The sequence below is a fragment of the Phalangium opilio genome, unplaced genomic scaffold, assembly GCF_054372755.1.
Source record: "Phalangium opilio isolate 3A_F unplaced genomic scaffold, DU_Popi_V2 ptg000094l_1, whole genome shotgun sequence".
NCBI lineage: Eukaryota > Metazoa > Arthropoda > Arachnida > Opiliones > Phalangiidae > Phalangium > Phalangium opilio.
This window is the reverse complement of record NW_028324199.1, coordinates 3,842,761-3,866,333: the sequence shown is the minus strand read 5'-3', so window position 1 is coordinate 3,866,333 and position 23,573 is coordinate 3,842,761. Positions and strand designations below refer to the sequence as shown.

At 39.3% G+C, this 23,573-nt stretch overlaps 2 protein-coding genes across 2 annotated transcripts; one reads left to right on the top strand and one right to left on the bottom strand.

Annotated features, from left to right (window-relative positions):
- The first annotated feature begins 15,087 nt into the window (after nucleotides 1-15,087).
- LOC149639812 (uncharacterized) lies at nucleotides 15,088-16,412 on the top strand. The gene is made up of 4 exons (XM_089850722.1): nucleotides 15,088-15,369; nucleotides 15,426-15,738; nucleotides 15,854-15,999; nucleotides 16,071-16,412. Exons 1-3 carry the CDS (start codon nucleotides 15,089-15,091, stop codon nucleotides 15,950-15,952), a joined length of 693 nt encoding a protein of 230 aa, XP_089706848.1. The 5' UTR covers nucleotide 15,088; the 3' UTR covers nucleotides 15,953-15,999; nucleotides 16,071-16,412.
- A 100-nt stretch (nucleotides 16,413-16,512) lies between these two features.
- Nucleotides 16,513-17,392, bottom strand: LOC149639811 (uncharacterized). The gene is made up of 3 exons (XM_089850721.1): nucleotides 17,023-17,392; nucleotides 16,906-16,946; nucleotides 16,513-16,845 (listed from the first exon to the last, which is right to left on the bottom strand). Exons 1-3 carry the CDS (start codon nucleotides 17,291-17,293, stop codon nucleotides 16,531-16,533), a joined length of 627 nt encoding a protein of 208 aa, XP_089706847.1. The 5' UTR covers nucleotides 17,294-17,392; the 3' UTR covers nucleotides 16,513-16,530.
- Nucleotides 17,393-23,573: the final 6,181 nt, after the last annotated feature.

Here is a 23,573-nt window from a genome sequence, read left to right as displayed (position 1 = left end):
CCAGATCACTAAAGAGCCGGCGGTGCTGTTCCGGCGTCTCAAGGCCCTTAACGATGGCTTTGCTACCGAATACTGGAAATGCATTCGGACATACGTGGACAGGGCAGTGCGATACTGGGTACTGTCCATTGATGGCTCCTCGCTGGAAGCCATTAAGAATGCTGGCTACGTGGGCTTCACTGGAGCGGACAAGGGTTCCTTCAAACTCCTACAGCACACGGAAACCACCAAAACCACTGCAGCCGAGGCTACGGCAGGGGGTGGGACTAGCGAGATGGGGGATCTCGCTGTGGAGCTCGCTGGTGTCGCTCTAGGCACAGAGGGGGAGGGGGTGGCTCATTCGGAAGCTTGTTCTTCCATGGATGAGTCCACCCTACTGGAAGAATCGGATGGGACCCTTCGGGGTTCAGCCGATGAGCGTTCCAGTGGTCCTGGTGAGGGGGAGGATCTTGGGACTGGAAGCTTGCCTGTCAGGGGGGGAGGTGCCACTAGCCCTCTCGGGACTGATGAGGTGTAGCTAGGTCCCTTCTGAACCCCTCTCTTAAGGACCATGGGGACGCTACGTGCGATTCAAATCAATCTGCACCATAGTAAGACGGCCTCTGCGGTGCTCTGCAGGAGGTTTGCTATAGAGGGTCTTGATCTGGCCCTCATACAAGAACCGTGGATTTGCCATGGCAAAATCCTAGGTCTTGACGCGGCAGGGTCACTATTTTATGACCATACTGCTGCTAGACCTAGGGCGTGTATTCTGGTTCGGAGGGATCTTTGCTGTATCTCTCTACCGCTGTACACGTCCCAGGACACGGCGGCCGTGAAGCTAGTCCTGGCCACTGGGCATGCCAAGTTGACTATCACGGCTGCCTCTGCTTACTTTGCCCACGACGCGGACTCTCTCCCGACAATTGAGGCGATCAATATGGTCGATCAATGTGAAAAGAGAGGGGACAAACTAATCATTGGCTGCGACGCCAACGCTCATCACATCACGTGGGGCAGTTCTGACTGCAACAGGAGAGGTGATGATTTACTAGAATATTTAGTTGGTTGTAAACTCCATATTCTTAATCAGAACAATGAACCTACTTTTGTTACTTTTAATAGAAGGGAGGTCATTGACCTCACGCTAGCCACGGAAAACCTCGTGTCTTCCGTGTCTAACTGGCATGTGTCTAATGAGCCGTCTCTGTCGGATCATAGGCACATCTGATTTACTGTCGCGACTACCTCTGTCCCGGTGGGAACGGAGATACGCAATCCAAAACGGACCAATTGGGTCGGCTATAAGGAAGACCTAATCCTACGCTACGTAGATGGTCACACCCCTAAACTCACTTCACCTAATGATCTTGATAGGGCTGCTGGTGACTTACAGTGCTCTATCGTTGAGTCGTTTCACCGGAACTGCCCACTCAAGACCGTTAACCGCTCGAGGCTTGTTCCTTGGTGGAATGCGGATATCAGCCGGCTCCGGAAATACACGCGCAGGCTCTTTAACAAAGCCAAGCGCACGGGAGACTGGACTGGATACAGGCAGTCCCTTAATACCTACAACAGGGCCATTAGAGCTGCTAAGAAGGACTCTTGGCGGACCTTCTGTGAGCAAGTCTCCAATGTCCCTGCCACGGCTAGGGTCATGAAGATCCTAGCGCACGACAACACACACCGACTTAATACTATTAAGTTGCAGGAGGGTGTGTACACTAAGTCTGGAGCTGAGACTCTCAAGCATATGCTGGAGGTCCACTTTCCTGACTCCACTTCAATCAATCCAACAAACCCTGACTCTCGATACCCTGTCCTGCACAGGGCGAAGAGGGAGGACTGGCTTGTAGCCAGGCAGGTTGTTACGATTCCCAAGCTTCGATGGGCTGTCAACTGTTTTGAGCCCTACAAGTCTCCGGGACCCGATGGGGTCTTCCCTCGGCTTTTGCAGGAGGGCTTAGACCACATCGCCTCTCCGTTATGCAAAATCTATAGACTTTGCATTGCTCTCGGCCACATACCTCGTGACTGGAAGCGCTCTAGGGTCATCTTTATTCCCAAGCCCGGAAAGGTTTCCTATCTCGAGGCGAAGGCATTTAGGCCCATATGCCTGACCTCCTTCTTCCTCAAAATCCTGGAGAAGCTGGTGGACAGGTACATTAGAGACGAGGTACTTTCGGTAACTCCTCTCTCTTCTTCACAATTTGCTTACCAAAAAGGTAAATCAACTGAGACGGCCCTTCACGGCCTTACGAATTGCCTGGATAGGGCATTCGAGTTTCAGGAATTTTCACTGGCCATTTTCCTCGATATCGAGGGGGCCTTTGATAAGGTCTCTAGCTCGGTTATTACTGAAACTGTCAAGAGATTTGGCATCAGCGACACTCTTGGCCGCTGGATCAAGTCCATGCTGACCGACCGAGAGGTGACGGCGTCTCTCCTTGGGGACTCTCTAGGGGTGACTACCAGTAGGGGCTGCCCTCAGGGTGGAGTGCTCTCCCCCCTGTTGTGGTGCCTGGTGGTGGACGAACTCTTGGAGAGGCTCAGGGGTTCTGGGGGCTGTCACTGTTTCGGGTATGCGGACGATGTGGCGATAGTCTTTACCGAGAAGTTCCCGGATACTGTCACCGCACTTATGAGATCTGCTCTCTCTAACGTGGAGCAATGGTGTCAGGCGGTCAACCTCACTGTTAATCCTAACAAAACTGTCCTTGTTCCATTTACGAGGAAGAACACTAAGGATCTGCTCAATGATATCTCTTTCTTTGGCCAGGTCCTGACAAAGTCCACCGAGGTGAAATACCTGGGGGTGACTTTTGATTGTAGACTCACATGGAAGCCGCATCTTGATCGGTGCATCAAGAAGGCCAAAATGCTTTTCTGGAGGACCAGGAGCTCTGTCGGCCAGACTTGGGGCCTTAACCCCAAGGCTGTACACTGGCTCTATACTGGGATCATCAGACCCATATTATCCTACGGGGCACTTGTCTGGTGGACAAGGGTCCGGCTTAAAACGGTGCAGGCTGCCCTGCGCAAGCTTCAAAGGCTTGCCTGCATCGGTGTTACGGGGGCCATGAGATCAACCCCAACTGCTTCCCTGGAGGTGCTCCTTGACATTCTTCCTCTTCATCTTTTAATTGAGGAGGAGGCTGTCATGGGGACCTACAGGCTCCACATTAATGGCTGTTGGGTCCCAAGACTCTGGGATTACAGTCATACGAAGCTCTTTCGGGAGTACGCCGCTCTCGAGCCGTCGCTTACGATGTGCTCTGACAAAATCGTTACCAGTTTTGACTTCACTAAGCCATTCAGCATCCACTTTTCCAGTCGGGCCGAGTGGACTAACCTGCTGCCTCTTGGCACTGGAGGTGAAACTATTTGGTTCACCGATGGTTCTAAGACTGACTCCGGCGCTGGCGCCGGCTATTACTGCCAAACGACAAGGGTCGGTTTTTCTGCATGCCTGGGCACCTTTGCTAGTGTGTTCCAGGCGGAAATTGCTGCGATCTGTTATTGCGCAGATTAGTGTATTAACAAAGGGTATACCGGACGGACTGTGAGAATTTACTCTGACAGTCAGGCCGCCTTGAATGCGCTGAACCAGTGTGAGATTACCTCTCAACTGGTGCGCAGCTGCCTTGATCTGCTAGCGCGACTGGCATCCTGCAACAGGGTTCTGTTGTACTGGGAGCCAGGGCATAGCGGATATCATGGCAATGAGCAAGCCGATAGATTTGCGAAAAGGGGTGCGGAGGCCAAGCTCTTGGGGCCGGAGCCGGCCGTCCCCATCCCCTACAGGCACGTCAAACGGTGTCTGCATGACAGGTTGACTGTCATACAAAACCAGCTCTGGCATAACATGGAGGGCCAGAGACAGACAAAACTTTTTGTCAATGGTCCCTGCAGGTCTCGTGCCAGAGACCTAATTTCGCTCAGCAGATGGGATATTAGGCTGGCCACCGGTCTTTTGACCGGGCACTGTCGGCTTAATAGGCACCTCCATCTGATGGGTTTTGTCGACGACCCTCTCTGTAGGTCGTGTCAGGAGAAGGAAGAAACATCCGCTCACGTACTTTGCGAGTGCGACTGCTTCGCCTCGCTTAGACAAGAATATTTTGATTCACATACTTTGGAACCCTCGAGGGTCTCCTCTATTACGGTGGAGCGAATTCTTCGCTACACTGCAGCTACGGGCCTATTCAAGGCCTGAATATGAGGATGCACAATATGCCTTTGGCATCGGTGCTAGGGCGCGTACCCTCCTCAACAACAATAATAATAATAAAACCCCATTGCACCCTCCTTGGCCGAAGAATCTATTAAACGTAATTTAAGTAAACCTGAAGAATCCACTCAGGAACTTCTAAAAGAAATGATGGCGGAAGTCAAAACAATGAAAAATGAAATAGTCTATTTAAAGCAAGCCTCTCAAGGACGAGAAAGAACCGATAATCGCCAAAACTATTTCAAAAATAACCCCCAAATTCCCCATTGTGACTACTGTCGAAGAAACGGGCACGTGTATGGAGATTGCTTTTACCGACAACCCGGGTGGTACAACAACAACCAATCCGGACTGTACCGGAATTATCAGGACTACCCCCACTATAGTCAAAATGGCCCCCGATACGGGTCTCAAAACAAGCCTTCTTATAACCAAAGCAACCGTCAAAACACACGCGCTCAAGCACCATATTCGGATTCCAGGAATGGGGGACGATTTTCTACCCCCACTGAAGGGCATCGGCATCCAAACAACAACCCGTTCTCGGGAAAGGACCGACCTGGCCCCATGTGAGGGCAGGGCCAGGAGAAGAAACCAAAGTCCCTATTGTAATAGTAGCGCCCTCTTTCTCAGCTCCTACTGTATTAGTTAAAATCTTCGGAACGGCAAGCGAGGGTATAAACTGTCTTATTGATACCGGAGCGGCTCGGTGTGTAATTAGTGAAGAATTAATAGACCAATATAACCTTTCGAACCTCAAAGAACCTTGGGACGGACCGGCTTTAGTTGGCTTTGACCGTGGATCTTTAATGCCGACTTCTACTATCAAACTACAAATAGCGATTGAATCAGACCAATTATTTACGTCAGTTCAATTCCTCGTAATTAAGGATTTACTTTTCCCAATGTTGTTGGGATAGACTGGCTTTGTGAGAATGAGGTAACACTAGCGTTCAAAAGTGATGGCTTTTGCCTAGATTTAAATAACCAACGCGCGACTCGACTTCTGCCTTATTTAACTGAGTCAAAGGAGCTGCTAGAACAACCGAAACAAGTTAACGAAGATTATTCTAATGCAATCGAAAAACGTATAAACTACTTAGATAGCCCCAAACAGAAGAACAGATCCCCGATCGACTCACGATTAGAGACCTTGCTCCCTAGTGATCCAGCCTATTGGGGTCTAAATCGGGTACCAAAAAAGATCACCATTACTCGTGAGGACCCTATAGAACAGCCGCGAACAGTTCCGAGTAAACATCTACAAAGGAAATACCTACTCTACCCATCTTATAAGTTGATCGCACTAATATACCAGCCAACTCCGGAATGATTGTTTTTTTTAAAGTTTTTTTAAAGTTCAGCTAGCTAATTGGACCAAGTCATCTTACGGAGAAACTATCGATCGAAAGATACTTACAAATCCGGAAACTGAAGTCGTAACGGTACCTCATACTAATTACGCCAAAGGAAAAGAATTCATCGTCCCCGGATCCAATCATGCTCTTAAACTCAATCGAGGGGATCATATAGCGGAAGTAACGGAGGTCTACCAGAAGGGGACCGCCCCTGTTTTAAGTTGCTGCTCCTTTAATCTAGACAACACTTCTAACCCGTCACTTTATACCACGCACTTAAAGGGAAAATAGAGAAAACAGCTCAAACAATACCTAAAATATGGAGAAAATTTGACTGAATTGGAGAAACAAAAATTAATGGAACTCCTCGAGCAATACCAAGATTGCTTCTCCCTTGACTCTGAAACAATCGGAAAAACCGAGTTAATACATCACTCCATAAATACCGGGGATCACGCCCCAATCCATCAACACGCTTATCGCGTTGCACCCGCGGAAAGTAAAATAATTAAGGAACAAGTCCAAGAAATGCTGAAGGCAAATATTATTAAACCATCCTTAAGTCCGTGGTCCAGTCCCGTTATTTTGGTCAAGAAGAAGAATGTCGAATGGCGTTTTTGCGTAGGAATGTCAATGCCGCAACAAAAAAAGATGTATATCCCCTACCTAGGATGGATAAACTCGGGGGATCTAGCTATTTCACCTCGCTTGACCTAAGATCAGGATATTGGCAAGTGCCAGTAGCGCCGGAGGATACCGAAAAGACCGCCTTCATAACTTCTGACGGTCTCTTCGAATTTCAACGCATGCCATTCGGCCTATGTAATGCCCCATCTACATTCCAACGCCTTATGGACAGAGTATTGGGCCCTCTGAAATGGACCATGGCACTTGTCTACCTTGACGATATCGTCGTTTATTCGGAGACCTTTGTACATTCGACGGTTACTAATTCAGTATCTGTTTCTATATATTCTTTAAGATCTTTTGCTTTGACGTTAGGTGGTAAGCGTGAGATAAAAAGTGCCCTTTTCTTTGGTGCTTTTGTTGGGTTAGCAACCGCTTTGATAGTGTCTAGTTTTTTCAGTCCGGTTTGTAGTGTTTTATTTTTAGGTATAACAGGGTGTTTGGCGTTTTTTTCTTGTGTGCAATCAATGGGTTTTTCATTACTGGTAATTATTCGCCTATTGTTAGCGTCGGCGAGGAAGGTTAACCCGTTAGTTATGTTGGTTCTATGTAGGTCGACATTGTAGTGATTACCCCTACCCATTGCATTTTTGAGCATTACTGGGTTTTAACGTTGAGGTGCACAATTTTGCTTTAGGGTATTTTTTTCGGATTGCATGTTTAATACTGTTCTCTGCAGCTCATCATAACCTTCGGTTAAAATCTTAATCATTGAAATGGAGTGGTCAATAGCGCTGTTTTTATCGCGTGTTAAGCTATCCATTTTAAAAAATTCATTCAAATTGTTTATGAGATCGTCCGTATTACATGATAAAATATCTTGACTGAAGTCTGTGTCCTCGTCATCTGTTACGTCGGAGTCGGTTGAGCTGTCTTCCTGTTCATCCGATGGCTTTTTGTGACATTTCTTGCAATCGTATGAGCTTGTCTTGCAGTTGTAAATATTCTTGGCTTCTTCTATCGAAATTTTTAAGCACTTGTTATTTGTTTCAAATTTACAGGTTTTACACGGTATCGCGTTTTGTTTTCCTGCTATTGTTTTATTATACATAAGGCAATTGGCAGGAATTTTTGCGGCGGGTCTTAAAGTTTTTTTGCCATTTGACTAAAAAGGCACGGAGTTCTTATCGCGGAGAGCAATAATCATGCGACTGTACCCTTTGAAGGCAAAACTACATATGTCAGTAATTTGGATGAATTTTCTCCAGTTTGGGGCCCCATATTAAACCTAATTATTTTTAGTAAACATCAGGATTTTTCATTGAAATTCAGGACGACGAGTCTCATCGTCGAGGTAAATATCTAGAGACTAATCTGATGAAAGGAAAAATTTAATAATAATTTTGATTTAGAACTGGCGAAGGTCAACTGGATATTTCAATGGATTCGTGGCCTCAAACGACTGATCTTATAATTAGAACCATCACAAGAAAAGTTTGGCTATAAAGCGATGGAAGATATAATACTATGGGAAAAGCACGCTTGTGGCTGAGAGAAAAGGGCCTCGCGCCTCTACTTTTGTTTCAATTTGGAAAATATTTTGGGAAAGAAAAATTCGATTTCTTATATTCCGGAGACATTATTTATTGTAAGCCAATAGCTATTTAATATTGTAAAAAAACGTCTTGGTTTGGACCAAGGCCGAAAAAACAAAAGATATGTGTGAGGTTTATCATTTGACTGAAGTTTCAGATATTGCAATTGTTTTAGTTATTTTTATCCATTTAATCATTAATCAATATTAAATTCAATCAAATGATTTTACTGTTAATCGATCCATTCCCTCTAAATTAATTGAAAAAATTACATATCTACGCTTTTTCAAGAACAATTACATTTTCCGAAAACATTTTATCATGAAATTAATTATTTTGAAGGTAGTACGTGTTGAGGTAACAACATAGAATATTTGAAATATTCTATTGACTTTCTAAAAAGAGCAAGCGAACTTTGACATAATTCTAAAGGAAAATGTAAAAATTTAATCGAAATGCTACATTTCTAATGTCGCCTCTATGAAGAAAAGATTGCACTGCAATTTTCCTCTCCGTGCTTTAGAATTTCTTGGTCATAACTCAGTCTTCATTTGAAACGTCACCACCCCTTTCTACATTGTTGGCGCTACTTGTACACCGGTTACGTATTACGCGTAATCATTTTAGCACGCTTAAAGACCATTTCGGAAAACACACAGGGGCGAGGCCACCATTGGGTATTATCCCTCGCACCAAGGGTCACCGCCAGACGGAGTCAATTCGCTCTGCCTATAGCGGTGCTTCTAGGCGAGAGAGAGAAGACCCCAATGGCGGCATCACCCTTGTGTTTTAGTTTCTCTGTATGTAATTTCTAAAATGGTCTACTCACTTACAAATGTACACAAATTACACTGAGTGATCGGTCCTTCAGGCGCTAGTGAGTGACAAGCCCCAACCATAATCATTCATGTACAGGAATGTTTTATAGTTTTAGGTTATTAAGGTTGGCGGGCAAGTCCGGAGAGTCACTAATGTGAAAAGGTTGCGAACTATATGGTATTATTGGCTGAGTGTGTTGCGACGGCTCAGATGAACCATACACTTGAACCACTGGTGCTTTTAAAAATTTATATATTGGGAAAATAGAGGAAGGGGGGTCGGAGTAAAGTGTGACCTTCGCATAACTGGTAATGAATAATGTGTATACCCATATTATTTGCGCATGAAATGAATATAACAAGTCATTGGTACTGAGAAGTATTTCTTTTTATGTAATCTTTACCCTTACCTTTGGTTATATCAGAAGTAAGAGAAGGGACTAGAAGTAACGAGGTAACCAAACTCTTCACTTGGTGATGGAAGCGGCATAAAATCGTCAAATTTGTTCACTAGTGCTAGGCTCTATTACCAATGCTAGGGCACTTTAATTCTAGGCCCTTATCTTACTGCTGGTTATATTTATACCGATATCATATTTTTCCTGTGCTACAGAGAGCCACCTACTAAACGAAACCACACAGGATAAAAATTGTTGCTTTGTCTCAAGAAGACGACATTAGTTTGAGAAAAAAAAGTTCTTTATCATATTTTCTCTAAAATCAGTCTTCTCAGAAACTTACTACAGATTTAAACTTTTTTGGTGCAAACTTGAAAATTTGTTAAGCCAGCAACAATTAAAACTATGTCCGTCAAGGTGCTTACAAGTTAGTGAGCAACGACACGAAATCCCTTCAAAATAATTAATTTCATGATAAAATGTTTTCGGAAAATGTAATTGTTCTTGAAAAAGCGTAGATATGTAATTTTTCAATTAATTTAGAGGGACTAGATCGATTAACAATAAAATCATTTGATTGAATTTAATATTGATTAAGGATTAAATGGATAAAAATAACTAAAACAATTGCAAATATCTGAAACTTCAGTCAAATGATAAACCTCACACATATCTTTTGTTTTTTCGGCCTTGGTCCAAACCAAGACGTTTTTTTATAATATCGGTCACTTCAGTCTTATTGTAATTAAAATTTGAATAATTTTATTTTTGCTTTACCGTCATACATTTGGGGTTGATCTATTTCTAATTGCTTAAAGAAGTACTTAAGTATCGTTAATTACATTTAACTTATATTCAAAAACATTGATTTCGATAAGCAAATAATGTTGTACTTTATTTATTAAAGAAGTTTAAAAACGACGGTATTTGAAATATGGAAGAAAAATATTTGTTTCGTACACTGTATACATATACAGTGTTGTCGAGATCAGACCAACAGCTTCCTTTATGTAAAACCCCCAATACTGCCAACGGGAGATGTCATACTAAATTATACAGGGTGTAAATAAATGTTTAGAATTCATGTTTTATTGTATGCCTGAATGCAACAAAATATATTAAAGCACAGTCCTACGATTAGTCTTAGTCTCTTAGAACCTGGGTCTCAAATTGCAACCTCTAAACTGTTTGGTAAACAACTCAACGTAAATATTCAAAGTGTCTACCATTGTGGTTGAGGCACTCTTCCAGAGGATTGTCCGTGTCTTACATTACTTTTGCAACCACTAAACTCATGACGCATGGTAAGACTAATGGTATTGCCGTTAAGGCTTGATGTAGGGGGATATGATTATGCCGGTAGTAATGCCCTTGTAAACTGGCACGAACAGTAGAATGGTTTAGTGCAACTTCATGTTCCACCGCTCTACTACTAGCATGAGATTGGCTTCAAAACTATCTACGATGTCAAAGTCTCTATCCTCATTACAGACTATACAGTCTCTTCTACGTTCACGATCTTGCACTACCGAAATCACGAAGGTGCTCGCACCCGAATGTTGTCGGTGTGGAGACCGTTCGGCATAAAGCACTGCCTTTAGTTGAACGTTACCGCGATCTTCACCCAAAATAAACGTGCTTTCCAATTTGTCCTGGTTAGAATAGGTTAGCATTTTGCTAGGAAACGAGACTAACTACTGTAATTCTACTACTTAGCTGCGACACTGAAAGACCCTGTATATCTAAAGAGAACGGAAGTTCCTCAAAGTTTTCAAAGATTGCCAGCTTGAGCAGGTCATGGTGTGTATAGTGGTGAAGGTCGCTTTAACGTTCGACACGTGACACCACGGTATGTTTGGTCCTCCATTGTCCTGACCCGATAGGTCCAAACCATTACCATCTTGGTTTTTCGGATCAGTGTTGCGGTATTGCTGGTCCCATTTGAAATACAAGGTCTGTAGTGTTACAATTGTAACAATACGTCTGTTAAAAAGGCACAAATACTGTTAAAAAACCATTGTAATAATGGTTGGCCAATTTTTAAACACCCCTAACCTTAAACTTTGGACAAAATAAGGAAAACATAAAGGTTTCTTTGGGAATAACTTTGTCTGTGGAACCGAGAAAAAAGGCCGTAGTTAAAAGTAATCGTCGTTACGTAGCAGTTAGGATCGAATTTAATTAGTCTCGTCTCTTAGCAAAATGCCAGTGTATTCAAACCAGGGCAAATTGAGCATGATGTTTACGAGGATTACCTAAGACGGCAAAACCTTAGCGTGAACTAATTGAAGCCGATCCATTATTTTTTAGAAAGGTACTGTTCTCTGACGAGGCTATTTAGGAATGGTACCTTAAACCTTCATAACTTGCATTTTTGGGAGGGCATTCTTGGAAACCAAATTATCGGACCCTTTTTCTTGATAAGAAAATCTCTGAAGGCATTTAATTGGACTTCCTGCGTCATGAGTTCGTTGCTTGAAAAGTTATTGCAAGACATGGGCAGATGAAGAGTGCCTGCACAACAATGGTAATCACATTGAACATTTACGTTGACGTTGATGTGTACCAAACAGATTAGAGGTTGTAATTTGAGGCCCAAATTCCAAGACTAATCGCAAGACTGTGCTTTAAAATTTTCTGTTGCTCCCCCCACTTGACTGGTATGCTAGGTGATATTTCAGAAGAAGAAAATTTATTGAATTAGGGATAACGAGAGATGGCTAGCGATGTGGCTTAGTTATGGGCTAGACGCCCTTGTTTTATTGGTAACATTATTACATTGAATGATGCCAGATTAAATTGTTGCTGGTGATTTTGCGAACTATGTTAATGATATATTAAAATTAGGCCTGTGCGAGTACTCGATGAAAGGCGAGTACTCGATCGAGTCTCGAGTCGAGTTCTCGACTCGAGACTCGAAAATCAAAATTTTAGGACTTGAAAATTATTTCGAGTCCTTTAGAATCTTCACTACTGGACTCGAGGAGGACTCGAACCGAGACTGGACACCATATCAAGTCCAAAAATATTTTCTCGGTGACACAGAATTTTAAGTAGAGTGCCGCATCTCGTGGGGTTTAATCGATTTAAAGATTAGAATAGACCGGTGATTGGACAAAACTTTGATTTCAGCTAACCAGAACCAAAAGTTAAAATTATTGTTACTCCGCGTCATTTTCGTCGTGAAATTTATACTTTGCTAGTAAAATTTATCCTTATTAGAAATTAATTTATTATAATTCTTGTATTATTAATTATGTAAAATTAAAGTAAGTAAATTAAAATAAAAATGGTATTAATAGAAATTATTTAATAGGACTCGAGCGGGACTTGCCATAAATTATCAGGACTCGACACTGGACTTGAAACCTAGTTCTTAAGCTGACTTAAGGACTCAAGGACTTGATACCAATTAAAAGACTCGACTCGAGATTCTATGAGAGCTTTTTTAAGGACTCGAGACTCGACTCGAACCCTAAAAAACTGGACTCGCACAGGCCTAATTAAAATTAAAATGGAAAAGTTTCATTTTGACACATTCCTTACCCTAAAATTTTGTATTTGGAGCCTATTAATGTATTACAGTGATAATGTAATTAATTTTAGTGTTAAATAGGAAAACATTTAGGCTGAAAGAGCAACTCGCGTAGTTTGATCTTATTTTATTATTTCAGTTCAGGGTTAGCTATAGTTACCCAAAAAACGTATTGTTTTCGATTAATTTCACGTTAAAAATGGTTATTAAGTTGAAATTAACGGCTTATCTTCATTTACTAGTCTTATTTCAGTTTATTATACGAGTTTGAACAAGAAATTGTCCCTAACTGCAAACTTTAGAGGCGTGACTGTTTGAATCTTGCGGAACAATCACTATTTTGCCCCAAAACTTTTAAATATCGCTCCTTTTCAATGGCTCTCTTTTCAAAATGGGGAAAAATGCTTTTAAATGACAATTTAATTAATCGTAAGAATTAAACAGGAAAGTGGAGGCTGGGTGAAAGATAAGTGTAGTTTTAATTTTAATTTGTTAGTTTAATTATAAGGTATCCATGAATTTACCCAAAACACGAATCTTTCACATTAATTATACTTGATTGAGCTTAATTTAACGGCTTATCTTGTTTATCTAGTGTGGATTTAGTTTATAATACAAGTTTCAATAAAATATTAACTTTAATTGCAATTACCCTAAAATTTTAATGTATGCGCTTTTGATATATTTTAATGATCATTTAAATTAATTTGAAAGTGAAATAGGAAACTACTGTGGCTGTACGAAAAACTTGTGATGTTTTAATCTTAATTTGAGCGTGGTTCGTGAGAGTGGATTAAGCTTAAAATTTATTTGAATTTTTTACCCTAATTGCAATGTTTAGTGCAGTTTAATATTTTTGCCATATATTCATCATTATGGTACCCTAAACTTTAGAATTTCGCGGCAATTAATGTACTTTAAAGATAGTTTAAATTAACTTAAGTGTGAAATAGAAAATATTGGGCTTTACCAATGGCTTGGGTAGTTTTAATCATAATTAAACAGTTTATTTAAAAGTTATTTGAGCTTTTATCCAAAAATGTATATTTTGATTAATTTCACGTTAATTATATTAAATTGAGTTAAAATTAACATAGGATTGTGTTTTGGCAGTGTACATTTAGGTTATAAAATGAGTTTAAATGTATGCATCACCTTAATTGCAATTTTTATTGGAGTTTTCGATTCTCATTTTACGCTAAACGTTTGAATTTCGCGCCTATTAAGGTACTTTGGAGATAATTTAAATTAGCTTAAGTGTGAAAGACAAAACATGGGGCTTTACCAACGGCTTGGGTAGATACAATCTTAATCAAGAACATCATTTAAGAGTTATCTGAGTTTTTATCCAAAAAATGTATATTTGGGGTTTAATTTCACGTTAATTATACTTAATTACGTTGAAATTAACTAGCTTCGGCCGCTAGTCGGTATTCTTCGGCTCCGTTTTCCAAAATATTTTCAGTTAGAATGTTTTCCCAAAGCTTTCCCAAACGCTTTTCTAAATGGTTCCAGGAACCCTCTGACATAATAGGAACACCCATCACCGAGAAATATTCTTCCAAGTTGGCGAAACCTGAACCGATGGTCATAAATCCCCAAATAGCCATATCGTTCACAGTTAGTTCATTGTCTTTCTTATTTCTCTTTATATTTCCCGAAACTTTATCAGAGCAAATCGCTAATTTCTGATCGCAATTTTGGCAACTATAAATAAACTTAAGAGTATAGCCCTATCTTTTGTTCGTTTTGAAATAGGAAATTACTCTGTTGGTTGGTTCCATTTTGTTTCACTTTTTTACATTTCTGATAGTGAGAATCCATTCTCCGAATTTGTTCAATAAAATACACTCATGAATTTATTCATTAACATGAATATATATGTGCATTGACTAGTTAAACTACATATTCAGGGATGGGAGGGGCTTAGTATGCGTGACGTCAGAGAATTTCCGGCGGTTTGTTTCTAAAGCAGACGACGCTTAATGCTTCTAGAGCTGTTCACTCCGGAGTCCGGGAACGCGTTGCGTTTGGCATGAGTCTCAAGAGACAGGGATTGAGAAGTATTAAGGTATGGTTTTAAAACAAATGAATCTAATATACATTTCAGGACTTTCGATATAATGCTCATCCAAGATATTTCCACTGATCTATAGAATAAAATAGCATAAAGAGATGGCTAATCATCGAAGTGATCCTAAGCCTAGGACAAAAAAAGTGCCGAAGCCAAAGAGTAATTCTGGTAAAATCATCAAAAAGAGGTTGGAGACTCGAAAACAAAGGGATGTTGATATAATATCGTCTTGAATTAAAAATGTTCATCAAGAAGATTTGGTGTTAAACGTGGAAAACAACTTAATAGCAAATGTTGAAGGTTGCAAAGCTTCCAAAATGAAACTGATACAAAACATAGGATTTAGACAATCTGATTCGGCAACATCAACAAACTCATCTAAAGTTGATCTAGTGTACGAACTGAGAAGTACATTTCTGAATCTTTATGAAAACATTGCGCAAGAAAACAAAGTCAAAAATGAGGACAAGCAAATGGAAATGGAAAGGCAATGGTATTCTACTTTGGGATTAATTTGCAAGGCTCTTGACAACAATTTGGAAGAATCATCTGTGCCTTTTTCTAAAGAATGTGATATTTTAATCAGTATTTTAAAAAATTACTCGGAAAGTCATAGTCTGAGTGACATAGTCTCAGTTTTTCATGCCGTCGCACATTCTACCTTTGAAATTTTAATGAAAGTTAGCCTCGGAGAAGACACAATCAACACACCAAGATCAAACGCTAACATTGACCTGAACAACAATAAACTAGAGTATGTGATATGCTACATGTATTTACTATTCCCCTGCTAATTAAATATGTTTTTAGATTCATTGATGGTGATCAGCAATTAAGATTAATTACACTAGCTGGAGGGTGCCTGGGTCAAATGATGAGCCTTCACAAGGAAGCCAGGAATAAGAAAGGCCAACCAAACATTGAATATGTAAATTTCATAACGTCGATAACGATGAGCGAAAAAGAGAAAAATACTCTGGAGGTGTCCTTGAAAGACCGAGATAGGGGTGGTTTATTATTTCCCCGAAAGGAACTGAACCATTTCCTTTTAATATTTGAAAGAGAGTTGAATAAAGTTGCCAATAAAGAAACCATGAAATTGTATGGAGCAAACGCAATCAAGGTAATATGGTGGTTCTTTAATCTAATTCGATTTTGAAAAAGAAAGTAAGACCTTGAAATCTTTAATGGTTAGGTGATTTGTTCTCATATGAAAAATGCCATAATTTTACAAGAAGAATTTGAAAAAGCTGTTAGCAATATGGAAGAGGAAGACCATCGTTTGTTTGACCTCAAAAATAGGGAAACGTTTTTCGAAATATTTGTCAGAAAATTAGTCCATGCTAGAGTCGGAGCTTTCTTCAGTTCGTACAATCAGTTAAAGGTCAACTAATATCGTTTTCAAATTGCAAGTATGCTTAAGCCTTATTATATTGAATAATTAATTTAATATAGGTCGACGCAAGAAAGGGAATGTCAAAAGGAGGCTCTATGCTGCGCGATGATCTGTATGGATTCGCCACAAATAAAAAGAAGAAAAAGAAAACTGTGATTGGAAAGAAGTTGAAACCTTTTCCTAAAGACTGTGATAAGAAAAAATTGCGCAAACCTAAACGAGGGGAAAATGTCGCAGAAGCACCCCTCGCTAGTCCTGATTATCAAGAAATTACTGCGAAAACTAAATGTGATAATGCGCAGCCATCGTCTTCTGGCATCAAAAATAGTTCCTATTTAAATTATAAGACCAAAACCCAAACAGAATGTGATCTTAATAGTACAAAAGAAATTAACCCTCAAACATCTACGTCACTCTTTCCACGTTCAAAACGAATTATAAAGCCAAGAAAAATTTTAGATCTGTAATATTTTACATTCATTCTTTTAATTAAATGCTTATTTTACATTTATTTCTTGTTTAAACCATTGGTAGAATTTTGGATTTACTTTTCTTCAATTCCATATCAGCTACGGCCAGTGGTGCACTTCTATAATCACCATGAGAAAAGTGCATGCCATGAATGTCTCTTTTTAACAAGAAAGCTCTTCTCGCTGTAGCATAGTTTATCCCTGATAATTTTCCGGCCGCGCTAAATTTAAATTGACTGAAGAGGGTTTCAACAGCGCTACCATTAATTTTGCCGGGTGACAAGAAATAGCCAGGGTTGGCTTTCAAATAGTCATCAGAGAGATTTCTAAATCCGTAATACATGATTCGCAGCAAATCCCACGTCTAAAATATACTGAGAATAAGAGTCCATAACTAATCACGCAAATTACAGAAAAAACTTACTTGCCAGGAAAGAAAATGGGCTTGTTCAAAATCAGGTTCTTCTGAAATTATATTTCGATTTAAAAATAAGCTTTTAAATATTACAAATAAAATGTTGCATTAGTAAGATATTTTTACTTTCAATTGAGTCAATCCAGGAAGCGAAAAAATTAAACCCCTCATCAATCCTTTTCAATACGGGATGATCCAGTCTCCAGAGAGAAAATTGCTGGAGAATTCCTCTCTCAAAAATGTAGTTACAGGCTTTTAAGTAATCGTACACAGCTAATACTTCGGGGGCATCAGCTGGAACTTCTGTCACTTCTAGAGTTTCTTCTGCCGATTGAGAGCTAGAAATACAGGAAGAAATTGCTGGTGGTTTGGCATAGTGTAGCAATGCCATCAACATCTGTTCTTGCTATTTAAAGTAAGTTCATTCAAACCATTAATAATTTGATGTGCAATTCATGAAAATGGCGAAATTTAAGAATTCTTGCCTGCATTATTTTTGCGGGTTTGACATTTAATTTTGTCCAAGAGTCCCTCTCAATATAACTCTTCTGCAAGTTTTTTACAAGTTTTGGAAGGTTTTGTTTCATCCTGACTACTTCCCTTTCGTAGTGCTTTTCAATCACTGACCATCCAAAACGAACCCCTGATGAACTTCTAAACTTTCTAGCACCGTCTGGATTTTGAGAGGCGTGCAGTTGATTGATCAAACTTTTCAGCTAGGTCCAAAAATAAAAATATGTTACCATAAATTTGCAACTGTATAAGCCCCTCTGTGTCAACAAATTAATTTTAATTCATTACTTCGTGAGTGGGGCAAATTATCCAATGAATTCTGCGGCCTGGCCAAAAAGGATTTTCAAAAGAAGGATCAATCACGTGAGAGCCATCTTTTTTCCCAAATGACGTCTTGGGGTGTTTATTTAGGAACAGTCGCAAAATTATTGGGAAGATAACATTTTCTTCATCAATAATGTAACAAAAATTTTCCTATTTCAGGTAGTTCATTCTCAAATAAATATAACGTACGCCTACCCCGAAATGTTACTATTTCCATCTGATTTTTCCCGATCATTTGACGTCGTTTGAAAAATAATGCTATTTGCAGTTAATTCATTAAATAATAATATGACTATTTTTCCAATAAATTGCCAGATTAATTGCCATTTAGTAATCTTTCATAAAAACATTCGTTAATGCAACTCACAGTTAATTAGCGTGTACAAGATTTAATATTAACTACTTATATTAAAAATGTGAAAATTCTCATAATATATATTGTATTTTCCAAAAGAATGTACAAAGAAAAGCATTCATATATTTATTCGAACTGAAAAATGTCAGTTTAGTTTAGGTCTCGGGTTGCTTTACTTCAAGTTTGATTATTACTCTATTCTTAAATATTACCAAATATTAACATAGTGCATTTGTTAATATTTTCGAAATAAGTAATTTCAAATATTGGAAAAAAGTAATTGTCGTTTTTAGACGTGTGTGAATTTTCATAGGTTTATTTCCGTCGCCAATCCGTTGGAAAGAAATAGCCGCAATAGTTCAATTATAGTATAGAATATACTTTAAAACTTGATTCCCAATGCAATAGATGAGGCTTAAAAAGTAATTTTTAAAGGAAAAACCGTATTACGGACCACGCAACGTCATGTACCCGATCTATTACTCAAAATCCTCAAGCCTTGGATGTTGCAGCCACAAGCTTACGAATATGGTAGATAGAAGCCATTGGCCAATAAAATTTAACACCAAACTAGAATAAGTAAAACTATTGCTTACCTGAGTTTTCTTACTATTCGTACACATAAAAAATTCAATTAGTTTAGCATAACTAGTGATGTATTAATTGAAAAGTGTTGCGTTTTAAGTCTCCGAGCGCACTGTCCTTTCGAGACAGTGTTTGGGTGATCGAGTGAGCTGTGGCACAACTTTAAAAAAAATTCGTTCTTCTCAAGTTCGTCTGCTACTATTTCTGGTAAGATTACTGTGTATTAGTGTAACCAATGGAATTTCGTCATCGTCACGGGCTGGGAAAGAAGCATAATCTTTAAATTAGTCCTTGGGACCAGTGACCCCCTAGTGTCCGAAATAATAAACTGGTCCACGGACTGGTCCCAACCCTTGTTCTCCTATAGATTTGCAATTAATAAACTGGTCCCGAGGACCAGTAACCCCCACTTCTTAAATTAAAAACTAGTCCAAGCAATTAATAAAATGGTTTTCGACCAGAGGAAGTGTGCTATTTCCCAGACTGATCATCGACCAATTTTGAACACGGACCAGGGTGGGAAATAAGGGCTGGAATGAATAAACTGGTCCATGACCATTAACCAGGGCACGCCGTCTGCTAAACTAAAGAATTGGATAATAAAAATATTTGAAATAATATTTGGACTCTGGTTACCCTTGAATTTCCTTAATGGTCCCGTGCATCACTGACCCGCCACCGATTTAACTTTTAAACTGGTGATTTGCCCTGTGCCACCGCATTATTTGCCACGCTGACGCGGACTCCCGATGATGTTAAAATGGTAGTCTGTCGCAAAGGCATATGAAAGTATATATTATAAACCCAAAAAAACAATAATGATTATAACCCGCCAAATACGAAACACGAACCGTGAAGGCATGTAAAAATAACATAAGACACTGCTTGATTTTTAGGGACCGAAAAGGTATGAACTTTTAAGCTCTGGAACATGCTTTCAAATACAGTAATAGACATAGGCTATTTCTTATTTATTAGTGCGATAGACTATTTTATTAGATCCAACCTTTTCAAAATTATGATTTTGATCAGTTTGATAAGTTCCTTCATACATTGTTTCGAATCCAGTTTTACACCATACGGAATTAAACACATAAAGTTGAAGTTCGTCGTAAAATGTATTGGACAATTATATTAATCAAAATTGAAAGTTTATACACGATTGCAGGTTTGACTACGAAAATTCTCCCGGCATATTAAAACATTAGTCAGTGTGGTTATGTTTAAAAAAACAGTCTCGTTTGCATTTTGATGATAGAATATAGTGGCTGGTATCATTTTATTCAGAAAAATGAGCCGAATAAGAATTTCGATGGTACTAGTTCGTGGGATGTGACGGTTGGGCGCTAGCCCACCTAATGGTGTTTAATTTTTATTATTTTTTATATATTTATAAATAAATAAATTTTTATTATTTTAAGTATTAAATGGTTTAATTGGGGTCTGAATTATCTTAATAAACGCTCTAAACTTGATATGTGTTATAATTCGCCGCCAGGGGGGCAACATAGCTAATCCCACCCATCCTCAGTGAACTTCGTTAATACTTCGAAGAGATATGTCATGTGAGGTATCAAACGTAAGGTAACTTTGCAGAAATGACGCCACACTCGATTTATAACGATTCAACAACATATTTTATGACCATAATAGTGTACAGGGAACCTGAGAGTTACCAACCCCTCGCTTTTATTCCGTTTTTCAACTCGTTACCCTATAACAATAAAATCCATACTTTTAAACCGGGAGGGGCGGTAAAACTTTAAAGGAAAAATTTAAATATAAGGGATAAAAAACAACCAGTTCAAGGTGTTGCAGAACAATGGCAAAGAAAGTCAAAGTAAAAACTGAAGTTGGTATAGTAGAGCTGAAAGAGGATCGTAACCTTTTCACGCGCCTTATTCTGTTATGCCGATCAAGACCAGATATGAATTTGCAGGACTTCATTGGTAAATTCGAACTTACAGTCGTTCCTAGAGCTCTCTTTAGCGCAGATGGATCTCTAAACCACGGCGGTGACAAAGCAAACTTAGTGCATCATCTCGTTGCGCTAACGAAGCCCATTGAAAATACAGTCGGAGCTACGAATTCTGAGAGTTCTAGGCGAGAGACAGAGACCAGTTTCGATGTTGCCATAGTGGACGGCATGGCAGAAGTACATTGTATGAACATAAAACCTTGAAGACATGCTCTGAGCTGTCTGATCATTTTTGTGATCATATATTTTCAAATATGGACATTTTGATGAAATTCACGTGGTGTTTGATACTTATATCGAAAATTCTCTTAAAAACGCTACACGTCAAAACAGACAAAAAGGATCCTTGGTAGTTATATACAAGATCGAGAACACCACGCAGATACGTTCTGTATCATTAAAGAAATGGCATTCCCATATCAAAACGAAAGATGAATTGACCGTTTATCTAGCGAAATCCCTCATTAATGAGGGTAAACGAAGAGGAAAAAACATAGTTGTGGCATTCAGAAATGAAGCTATCGCTACTCATATTGGAACTACCGGCTTGAATAGTTCACACGAAGAGGCTGACTTGAAGATAATTCTCCACGCTGTGACTTGCGCCCAAAGAGGAGCAAATAAACTTTCCATTTATTCACCGGACACTGATGTACTGGTTTTAGCAATTAGACGATACCCGCGGCTTCCCATCTCTTCAACATTTATCAGAACTGGAACGAAGATATTGCGCATTGGCATAAAAGCAATTTATGAAGCTCTTGGACCTTTGAAAGCTTCCGCGTTGCCTGGTTTACATGCCATCTCTGGCTCAGATGTTACTGGTTGGTTTGCGGGTAAAGCAAAAACCACCTTTTGGAATAAGTTCATGGTCGCTGAAAATGAAACTTTGGAAGCTTTGGCATCTCTTGGACATGGACAAAATATCTCGGAAGAAGTAGTTCTTGGAGTAGAAAAGTTCTAATGCTCTGTTTACTCCAGGTCAAACCATACAAAACCCACTCTCGCAGAACTTCGATGGTGGTTTTTCTCTAAGAAGAGTGCCCAAGGTGAAACGCTTCCGCCAACTCTTGGAGCTCTAATGCCAGCTATTCGTCGAGCCCACTTTCAATGCATGAAATGGGAAAGAGATCAGCTGCAACACCCGAATTTGCCTCCCGCCACGGAATATGGGTGGTATGTAGAAGACGGAGCTTATGAGCCGGTTCTTTGCGATTTGCCATGTGCACCTGAAGAAGTCCTGGAGTTCGTCAAATGCAATTGCGAGCGTGGACATTGTAAGCCTCCTTGCAAATGTGCCTCCCAAATACCGTGTATGCGTTGCACGGAAATGTGTTTATGTGGAGCGGATGATGAAAAATGTGATAATGCATTTGTTGAAAATGAGAACGTTAGTGTTTCAAGTGGCACTGAAGACAGTGATTCGGATATATAAAAATAATATTTCATATCATTGCACATATATCAAGTATTATAAAAAATTGAACCATTAAAATATATATTCTAAAGTTAACTTTTTTCTTATTCTCTCCCAAACGTTATAATTTTATTAAAACCTTTTGTATTACACTTCTGATGTGTAAATGTCATTCTAAAAAAGGTGACTTTTCGTTTGATACCTCACACGACTTGTTTTTTCAAAATATTAACAAAGTTCAATGAGGGTGGGCAGGGTTTGCTTTGCTGTCCCCCTGGCGGTAAAGTATGATACATATCTAGTTCAAACTTTATCTTAACCTAGTTCAAACCCCCTTTAGCCTATTTAATATTTAAAATAATAAAAAATTCTTATTTTTATACTTAAAAAATAAATAAATATAACAAATCACATTAGGTGGGCTAGCGCCCACCTATCACCTCCTACGAACTAGTACCATCGAAATTCAGATTCGGCTCATTTTTCTGAATAAAATGATACCAGCCACTATATTCTATCATCAAAATGCAAACGAGAAACACTGACTACATGTGCAAGACGAGAAGGTTGTGTAAAGTACGTCGAAGTAACTACAAAATGGTAAAAGCTCTTATTCGGCTCTTATTGAAAGGTGTGCAAGACGAAAGAGCAGTGCAAACCATATTAAAACTTTAGTATAGTCGAAAGATGGTAGTTTTAAGGAAGCTTTATATTCTATATGTTGTAATTTGTGCAAACCATGATAAAACTTAAGTTAAAATGTTGGTAGGTTTAAAAATATATGAATGAAGTAAAGTTGCAAACGAGAAACGTCTACAAGACGAAAAACCTGTGAAACCATGATAAACTGTAATAAATGCTTAGAGAGTAGTTTTTAAAAAATATAACGTGAGCTGTTTATTCGATATGTGCTATTTTGAGCAGGGTTTGCGGAAAATCATAAAGGTGTGCAAGACGAAAAACCTCTGCAAACCTTTTTAAATTTAAGAAAAATGGTTAGATAGTGGTTTTAAATTTAAAAGGGGAGCTTTTTAAAAGTATATGTGCTATTTTGAGCAGGGTTTGCGGAAAACCGTAATGGTGTGCAAGACGAAAAACCTGTGCAAACCTTTTAAAATTTAAGAAAAATGGTTAGATAGAGGTTTTAAAATTAAAAGGGGAGCTGTTTATTCGATATGTGCTATTTTGAGCAGGGTTTGCGGAAAACCATAAGGGTGTGCAAGACCAAAAAACCTGTGCAAACTTTTGAAATAAGAAAAATGGTTAGATACTAGTTTTAAATTTAAAAGGGGAGCTTTTTACTCGATATGTGCTATTTTGAGCAGGGTTTGCGGAAAATCATAAAGGTGTGCAAGACGAAAAACCTGTGCAAACCTTTTAAAATTTAAGAAAAATGGTTAGATAGTGGTTTTAAAATTAAATGGGGAGCTGTTTATTCGATATGTGCTATTTTGAGCAGGGTTTGCGGAAAATCATAATGGTGTGCAAGACGAAAAACCTGTGCA

Coding starts and splice junctions, on each gene's coding strand:
- LOC149639812 (XM_089850722.1), top strand. CDS start 15,089: ATGGAAATGGAAAGGCAATGGTATTCTACTTTGGGATTAATTTGCAAG. Junction 15,370..15,425: donor CTGAACAACAATAAACTAGA/GTATGTGATATG, acceptor ATATGTTTTTAG/ATTCATTGATGGTGATCAGC. Junction 15,739..15,853: donor ATGGAGCAAACGCAATCAAG/GTAATATGGTGG, acceptor TTTTACAAGAAG/AATTTGAAAAAGCTGTTAGC.
- LOC149639811 (XM_089850721.1), bottom strand. CDS start 17,293: ATGTTGATGGCATTGCTACACTATGCCAAACCACCAGCAATTTCTTCC. Junction 16,947..17,022: donor CTGGATTGACTCAATTGAAA/GTAAAAATATCT, acceptor ATATAATTTCAG/AAGAACCTGATTTTGAACAA. Junction 16,846..16,905: donor CCCATTTTCTTTCCTGGCAA/GTAAGTTTTTTC, acceptor AGTATATTTTAG/ACGTGGGATTTGCTGCGAAT.